This window comes from Oncorhynchus kisutch, linkage group LG6 (genome assembly GCF_002021735.2).
Source record: "Oncorhynchus kisutch isolate 150728-3 linkage group LG6, Okis_V2, whole genome shotgun sequence".
NCBI lineage: Eukaryota > Metazoa > Chordata > Actinopteri > Salmoniformes > Salmonidae > Oncorhynchus > Oncorhynchus kisutch.
The window spans coordinates 63,803,865-63,812,978 of NC_034179.2; the positions used below are offsets into that span (position 1 = coordinate 63,803,865).

At 41.9% G+C, this 9,114-nt stretch overlaps 1 protein-coding gene across 1 annotated transcript; it reads right to left on the reverse strand.

Moving 5' to 3' along the window:
- Window positions 1–29: 29 nt before the first annotated feature.
- LOC109891882 (peroxisomal membrane protein PMP34-like) lies at window positions 30–8,062 on the reverse strand. The gene is made up of 8 exons (XM_020484353.2): window positions 8,038–8,062; window positions 5,184–5,234; window positions 4,755–5,078; window positions 4,508–4,624; window positions 4,078–4,226; window positions 2,738–2,833; window positions 1,348–1,433; window positions 30–1,042 (listed from the first exon to the last, which is right to left on the reverse strand). The coding sequence occupies exons 1-8, from the start codon at window positions 8,060–8,062 to the stop codon at window positions 892–894; spliced, it is 999 nt and encodes a 332-aa protein (XP_020339942.2). The 3' UTR covers window positions 30–891.
- Window positions 8,063–9,114: the final 1,052 nt, after the last annotated feature.

Genomic DNA, 9,114 nt, shown 5'->3' on the forward strand with positions numbered 1-9,114 from the left:
CATATGGTCAAAAAAAAGCTATAATGTACTTATTTGAGAAGCAACACTTTATTTCTACCTTTCTGAGAATCTGAAATGTTGGTGAATTATCCATCCATGACATTGTGCTGTACAAAAATGCATTTAATTATATCCCTTAATTATTCTATAAGTTTGTCAGAGAGACAGTTAATGACACAATTAAAAAATGTCTCAGTGATTTGACAAGAGCAACAATGCATCACTAAATAATTTGTGGATTTAGTTAAATAGCTAATCTTAGAAGAACATAGAAAGTACAAAATGGTGAAATCCACATGAGTCTGAGGAACAAGTGGTGTCTACTTCCACAAAATTGGCAGTTACATAAAAATAAATAGACAAAAAACCTGGGACAAGGAGAGCCCGGTCATGGCTAGAAGGGATACAGCTTTTGTCAAATGAACGTCAGATTTGGCTTTTCGTAGCAGGTTAGGAGAATTTACGCAGCAGATTAGGAGAATTACGGTTAGGAAAAGGGTTTGGGTTATTGGTGCTAATTTGGGGATTTTGAGCTAGTGCCCAATTGACTCCCATTCACTGTTTGAAGGTGAGCTCTTCTTGTCCCAGAGTTGCCCAGAATTCACCGCGTGGACCAAGTGATTGGTCGACAGTCTTCTGGGTGAAGCGTTATACATTCCCCCATTCATTGCCCAATGGGACTGCTGTCTCATCCTTTCTCTAATATCTCTGGTACAGTCTCAGTTCGATCCCTTCCCCTCCCTTTGGTCCTAACCCTTTGACACTTGCATATATGTAAGATAGAAGCAATACGGTGAAAGATTTACCCCTAGCTACACTGCTTATACCTATCCAGATCCTTTAGACATGCCAACATTGAGGGGTTAGGGCTACGGGGGGGTAACAGACAGGCTAGTGGCTGGATGCAGGCCTCTTCACTCCCATGACCCTGAAAGTGCTGCTGGCAATCTTCTCGTAGAGCAGGAACGTGAGGGTAGCGGTCAGGACAGTCTGTAGGAGTTTAGCTTCCAGGCCTTTGAACAGGCCCAGCATGACATACTTCCTAATGGCGGGAGAGAGTGTCGAAAAACAGAATATGTAGGAGATGAAGGCATTGGCTGCGTTCCAGGTAGTCTTAATTGCAATGTTGCTGCACATATGATCAGATCTCACAGCGCCTGGAGAAGTGTTTGACATCTCAGGAAACACATGAATATGGTATAAGAATCCTCTGAGATGCACAGCACGACGGCAATAAGACAACCTGGAGCGCAACCACGGACTAAGTCTGGGTGTGGTAGCAGTCATGGTGCTTGGTAAATAAAATGTTGAAATAAGGTAGGCAGGTGTGTGTGTGTGTGGACCAACCTCACTCTATTGATCAGCAGGTGCATCACACTTCTCAGGCTGTTGACAAGTGGCGATCCGCCTGTGTGCTGCGTGTGTTGACCAAACTGAGAACAAGATGCAGATAACGAGCAGTGAAATTAACACACGGAGAGCTTGCTCCACTGGAATAACACATTGGGACAGCCCAATGTTTCACAGCAGAGCACTAAAACGCAACCTCCAAACTGGCAGACACACTCATACACAGTCACAGGACAGACAGACAGCCCTCACGAAAGAGTACTACAGAATTACTACACAGAACCTATTTGTACATTAGCGGCAATACAGAGACTTGTAGGGATTGTGTAGTAAATGTGTAGTTTACACACTACTCAAGATACACAAGTAGAGTTTTGTGGTGCTCGGTAGGAAAACAGTAGTGTCTCCAGTAGTAATCAGGTAGAGAGTTTTACTACTTGATGTTGGTAGCCGAGCTGTTTGCTAGCACCATTGAAATGTAGCTATATAGCCCCTGTTTTCGGCATGCGAGTTAATAAGAAGGTGTGTTTGTATGCAGATGTACAGTATGTTCATACTGGTATACTTACCCATTCTACTTACCTCTTTTGCCCTGTTACCAAGGAGGCCCTCGACATAAGAAGACTGGAGGCCATTGTTGGTAAGATTAATATTGTTTCTCAAATATTTATTTGTTTGTCTTATGTGACGTGACTTCTGTTAGCAGAGGATTGACAATGGCTTATAATTGTTTGTTTCTTGTACTTGTCTTTATATTCTAAATATAGATAAGGATGAACAAAAAGTGTAAATATCTAATTTAATATGTAATTAATGTAATATTTTTTGCCATTACATTTGTATAAACATTTCTTGTTTGATGATATAACTACATGTGCACTAGTCTAGTAGAGACACAGTAGTGACACAAGAAGATGTCAATAGTGAACAGGCCCAGCATGCCATACTTCCTAATGGCAAACAGTTGTAAATGTGTCAGTCTTCATTTGTAATTCAAAAGGGTTTATGTGGGAAATGAAAAGGTATCAGGAGCAAATCAGTACTGACACAACACTACACACTGAATGTGTAGGCATTAAGTAGTAATTCAATAGTGAACATGTAGGAATTGTGGTAGAATGTGTAGGTTTTAAGTAATAGATACCCAAAAGCTCAGTAGTTACACAGTAACTAGGAAATACGTAGTGTTCACAAGTCTTGAAACGCCTCATTTTATCACTCATTACTACTTGAATAACTACATAAATCACTACTGGTTTACAATACATCTCAAACAAATAGCAAAACCAGGATTTGTGTAGATCTTGGGTAGAAGTGATTCAGTAGTACTTTTTCATGAAGAACATTCACAAACACACACATGCCCACATACACACACTGTTCTTACCCTCAGGATGGACTGTACAGTCTGTAGTGGGTATATGACTGTGGTGGCCACTGCTTTGGCTATGGCACCAATCAGAAAGACCTCAAGAGACAACAGCTAGAGAAATGGACAGAAACAGTATCAGGATCAGTTAGTTCCAGAATAAATAGGGTTGGGCAGGTATATTATACAGCATACCAGGGTATTTTTATATATTGGAGGTATGACTTCCAATACAATGGAAGTGTTTGTTAATGTCAATGTGTACTTTTTAAATCAATATTTTGAATCAAGATGTGTACGGATGCTTATTTATAAACCCCTCTTAGGCCTCACTCCCCCCTATCTGAGATATCTACTGCAGCCCTCATCCTCCACATACAACACCCTTTCTGCCAGTCACATTCTGTTAAAGGTCCCCAAAGCACACACACCCCTGGGTCGCTCCTCTTTTCAGTTTGCTGCAGCTAGCGACTGGAACGAGCCCCCGCAAAAACTCAAACTGGACAGGTTTATCTCCATCTCTTCATTAAAAAGCCTCAATCATGGACACTCTGACAGTTGTGGCTGCTTTGTGTGATGTATTGTTGTCTCTACCTTCTTGCCCTTTGTGCCATTGTCTGTGCCCAATAATGTTTGTACCATGTTTTGTGTTTCCACCATGTTGTTGTCATGTGTTGCTGCCATGCTGTGCTGTTATATTATGTCTCTCTTTATGTAGTGTTGTGGTGTCTCTCTTTATGTAGTGTTGTGGTGTCTCTCTTTATGTAGTGTTGTGGTGTCTCTCTTTATGTAGTGTTGTGGTGTCTCTCTTGTCATGATGTCTTTTGTTCTAATTTTAAAATAAATAAAACATTAAATCCCAGCCCCCGTCCCCGCAGGAGGACTTTTGCCTTCTGGTAGGCCGTCATTGTAAATAAGAATTTGTACTTAACTGGCTTTCCTAGTTAAATAAAAGTTAAATACAAAAAATAAAAGTACTGGTTGACAGATAAATCTAATGTTTCTTTGCTTTTCTGTTATACAATTTTATTTGGTAGTGAGGGAGGACTGAAGGGCTTTTTCCCATCAATGAGAATTAAATTCCCATCGATAATTTTACCCAGTCTTTGCAAGTAATCCCTTCGCCCCCTCTCATTACCGCTCTATGAACCAAGCTTCTCATCTGGGGTGGCAAGGTAGCCTAGTGGTTAGAGTGTTGGACTAGTAACCGAAAGGTTACAAGTTCGAAACCCAGAGCTTGTCAGCACAAGGCAAATCTGTCATTCTGCCCCTGAACAGGCAGTTAACCCACTGCTCCTAGGCCATCATTGAAAATACGATTTTTTTCTTAACTGACTTGCCTAGTAAAATAAAGGTACAATTTTAAAATTTAAAAAAAGAATCTGCCTCTTCAAGTCCTCATAGATCATGAACTGGACATCCGGGTTGAGCACCAGCAGGAGAGAGGGGAATGTCCCGTTCCACAGGGCCCCCACCCCTTCCTCCTCAATGATCTGCACCAAGGCATCTGAGGGGAGGAGAGAGGAACACTGTTTACCCTAGAGACAATCTGACATAGTGACAAATAAACCAGACTAGGACAACAGTAGTACAATGTGTGTTTGCCTGCGTGTTTGAAAGAAATAGAGAGAGCGAGAGAGAGAGAGAGAGAGCGAGAGAGATGATGCTGGCTGAAGAGGCAGGAGGCACAGGGATGGAGCTAAACTTGTCCCCAGAGAGACAGACATTATATTGGCACACATCTACAACTTTATCTGTTTCCAACACTCATACTGCAGCTGCCTTTACCTATGATGCCTGAGTAGTTAGTGGGACGGAGGTCTGCATTGCGGAACTTTGCCCCCTGAAGCTTGAGCCGTGTGTTGACCACCCACAGCGGAGTGGTCATAAGCACGTTCACTGCACCTGCAGAGAGATGGGGAGAGAGAAAGCTCAGAATCATTCCATGACACTGTTTAAGTGTTATTACGTCTTAATAACTTGGTAAGTTAGTTAGCATCAGCGTATGGGTCTTTAGGGTCTTATGTTGGCCTACCTGCAGCGGTGCCCATTAGCAGGTCTCTGCTTGGAGTTGACTTGTGTCCCTGGAGCCAGCTGTCTCTCAGGCTTTGGAAGCAGTAGAAGTAGAGGAAGTTGGAGCAGCAGAGACTGCAGATCACTGGGAGCCAGCCCCTGTAGGGAGCCAGCCCCTGTAGGGAGCCAGCCCCTGTAGGGAGCCAGCCCCTGTAGGGAGCCAGCCCCTGTAGGGAGCCAGCCCCTGTAGGGAGCCAGCCCCTGTAGGGAGCCAGCCCCTGTAGGGAGCCAGCCCCTGTAGGGAGCCAGCCCCTGCAGAGAGGACAGGCAGGGGGACAGACACAACCTCAGGTGATTCTGTTCAAATACAAAAAGGCTAAAAGAACAGAGAGAGAGAAAGCAGAACGAGAGAAAGACAGAGCTCGTTAACTAACAACCCCTCTTCCTTGACAATCTCTGACAGAATGGCAGGAGTTGGACCTGGCTTTCCTCTTCTCATCCACTATAGAAAAAGAGGAACAGAGAGAATAGACATGAGACTTGGACCGAGATATCTTATGTCCTCTATTCAGTTTGCCACAAAGGCGTAAAGATATAGCTAGCCTTACCTTGCAGCCGTAGTCTTGCAGTGTCAAGTGGGAAGAAAACGGTCACACTCCCTTAAAAACATATAGGCCTACTGTCAAATGTAGGGTCTTCAAAATGTGAACATTTGCTGATATTAGGCTAACCTTATTTATAGGGGATACAGGTTTGGCAGTATTGCCCTGTCAGATAGCAATTTAAAGAAATACTGTCCCTTGTTTTCATGTAATGCAGAGAATCTGCAATAACCTATTATAAAAAAAGGCAATGCACATAAACAAAGTTAACTTACCACTGCTCCTGCCATTGCATGCACCAATCTTTTATACGAGAAAACTTCAGCAAATCGAAATTCTCGAGTGCTCATGTTAATTGCGGGAGATACAAATGTAAACTTGACAGTTTTGTTTGCATTCCACTATGTAAAATAGTTAGGGAATAGAGATAGTAAAAATGTCAAAAATAAGTTCCTTCCAGAGAACATCAATATGGCTGAATGCTCTTATGGGTTTTTCTCATAGACATTAAAACCATTTCCCCCCGAATGCACTTCGTACTCATTTTACATCCAGGTCGTTCGTATAGCCAATGGTACATATATTCCCTTTCTCAATAAGGTGATTGGACAATTTGAGATGCCGCGTGTTCATTTTATTGGCTTTTCCAGTTGTCACTCAAACAAATGAAACGGCAGGGCTGCCTTCAAGTAGGCATTTACGTTCTGGAACACTCAATTGAACGGAAACGTTGCTGTACTGAATGACCAGTTGAAGAACGGGGACGGGTTGTCATACTGTACTGTATTTGGTTGGGGAACGCTGTCAACAGTACCACTGCCCTTTAAATACACTCATTACCTCATTACTTCAAGCCACACCCACCAAACCGGAGCAAACGTACCTCAGTCGGTTCAAGAACGTTTTGGGTAAACGTGTCGTTCAGTACAAACCGTTCCGCAACATAGCAAACGCTCAAGCTAACAAAACGCATCTCAAGCTTGTCCAGATACAGTACCACAGACATAACAATGGTTTAGTTATAAAACAAAAATGTGGACTAGGCTGCTGAGGGGAGGACTGCTTAAAAGAATATTTGTAATGGATCAAATGGAATGGCATCAAACACATGAAACCATGTGTTTGATTTATTTGATACCATTCCATTAAAACTTCTTCAGGATCAGTGTCCCTTCCACGGGACGGTTGAGCTAACGTAGGCAAATGCGATTAGCATTAGGTTGTAAGTAACAAGAACATTTCCCAGGACATAGACATATCTGATATTGGCAGAAAGCTTAAATTGTTGTTAATCTAACTGCACTGTACAATTTATAGTAGCTACTACAGTGAAATAATACCATGCTATTGTTTGAAGAAAGCACAATTTTGAACATTAAAAGTTATTTGTCGATAAATTAGGAATATTTGGGCAGTCTTGATAAATAAAAATAAATAAAAAAATGCAATGCTTCATCAGTCTAAACGTTGCACACACACACACTGCTGCCATCTAGTGGCCAACATCTAAATTGCACCTGGGCTGGAATAATACATTATGGCATTTCTCTTGCATTTTAAAGATTGTACAAAAAATATATATATATTTGTATGATCTTTTACTAGATCTGTTGTGTTATATTCTCCTACATTTCTTTCATATTTCCATAAACTTCAAAATGTTTCCTTTCAAATGGTACCGTATGCATATACAGTTGAAGTCAGAAGTTTACATACACCTTAGCCAAATTCATTTAAACTCAGTTTCACAATTCCAGACATTTAATCCGAGTAAAAATTCCCTCTCTTAGGTCAGTTAGGATCACCACTTTATTTTAAGAATGTGAAATGTCAGAATAATAGTAGAGAGAATGATTTATTTCAGCTTTGATTTCTTTCATCACATTCACAGTGCGTCAGAAGTTTACATACACTCAATTAGTACTTGGTAGCATTGCCATTAAATTGTTTAACGTGGGTCAAACATTTCAGGTAGCCTTCCACAAGCTTCTCACAATAAGTTGTGTGAATTTTGGCCCATTCCTCCTTACAGAGCTGGTGTAACTGAGTCAGGTTTGTAGGCCTCCTTGCTCACACACGCTTTTTCAGTTCTGCCCACACATTTTCTGTAGGCTTGAGGTTAGGGCTTTGTGATGGCCACTCCAATACCTTGACTGTTGTCCTTAAGCCATATTGCCACAACTTTGGAAGTATGCTTGGGGTCATTGTCCATTTGTAAGACCCATTTGCGACCAAGCTTTAACTTCCTGACTGAGGTCTTGACATGTTTCTTCAGTCCCTCCTGCAGCAAACCACCCCCACAACATGATGCTGCCACCCGTGCTTCATGGTTGGGATGGTGTTCTTCGGCTTGCAAGCATCCACCTTTCCCTCCAAACATAATGGTCATTATGGCCAAACAGTTCTATTTTTGTTTCATCAGACCAGAGGACATTTCTCCAAAAAGTACAATCTTTGTCCCCATGTGCAGTTGCAAACCATAGTCTGACATTTTTATGGCAGTTTTGAGTAGTGGCTTCTTCTTTGCTGAGCGACCTTTCTGGTTATGTCGATAAAGGACTCGTTTTACTGTGGATATAGATACTTTTGTACCGGTTTTCTCCAGCATCGTAACAAGGTCCTTTGCTGTTGTTCTGGGATTGATTTGCACTTTTCGCACCAAAGTACGTTCATCTCTAGGATATAGTGCGTCTTCTTCCTCACCGTTATGATGGCTGCGTGGTCCCATGTTGCTTATACTTGTATACTATCGTATGTACAGATGAACATGGTGCCTTCAGGCATTTGGAAATTGTTCTCAAGGATTAGCCAGACTGTGGAGGTCTTGGCTGATTTCTTTTGATTTTCCTATGATGTCAAGCAAAGAGGCACTGAGTTTGAAGGTAGGCCTTGAAATACATCCACACCTCCAATTGACTCAAATGATGTCAATTAGCCTATCAGAAGCTTCTAAAGCCATGACATAATTTTCTGGAATTTCCCAAGCTGTTTAAAGGCAGTCCACTTCGTGTATGTAAACTTGACCCACTGGAATTGTGACGAAATGAATTATACTTGAAATAATCTGTCTGTAAACAATTGTTGGAAACTGTACTTCTGACATGCACAAAGTAGATGTCATAACCGACTTGCGAAAACTATAGTTTGTTAACAAGAAATGTGTGGAGTGGTTGAAAAACTAGTTTTAACGACTCCAACCTAAGTGTATGTAAACTTCCGACTTCAACTGTATATGCATATCCTTGCTTCAGGGCCTGAACAACAGGCAGTTCATTTTTGGGTATGTCATTTTAGGCAAAAATTGAAAAAAAGGTGCAGATCCTTAAGCGGTTTCAATTCCGCTCCAGCCATTACCACAAGCCTGTCCTCCCCAATTAGGTTGCCACCAATCTCCTGTGGTTTGGAGTTACTTTTCTGTAATATCTCTGGCTTGGCACTTGTCCCACAATGTTTTCAGGTCGTCACATTTACCACAACCACAAAGTCATAAACCCTGCCTATTTCTAAAATAAAGATTCTTAAACTTAACCCCTTTATTTAACTAGGCAAGTCAGTTAAGAACAAATTTTCTTATTTACAATAACGGCCTACCCCGGCTAAACCTCCACTAACCTGGACGACGCTGGGCCAATTCTGTGCCGCCCTACAGGACTCCCGATCACAGCTGGTTGTGATACAGCCCGGGATCGAACTAGGGTCTGTAGTGACACCTCTAGCACTGCGGTGCAGTGCCTTAGGCTCCCAGGTGGCACAGAGGCCTAACAACACTTTGTGGCTAAC

What these genes read in the sequence shown, in the direction of transcription:
- LOC109891882 (XM_020484353.2), bottom strand. Translation starts at nt 8,062, where the DNA reads ATGGGACCACGCAGCCATCATAACG. An exon ending in CTGCCATTCTGTCAGAGATT is followed by an intron (nt 5,079 to 5,183) that starts GTCAAGGAAGAG and finishes GAATCACCTGAG; the next exon opens with GTTGTGTCTGTCCCCCTGCC. An exon ending in TTTTTTTAAATTTTAAAATT is followed by an intron (nt 2,834 to 4,077) that starts GTACCTTTATTT and finishes CCATTTCTCTAG; the next exon opens with CTGTTGTCTCTTGAGGTCTT.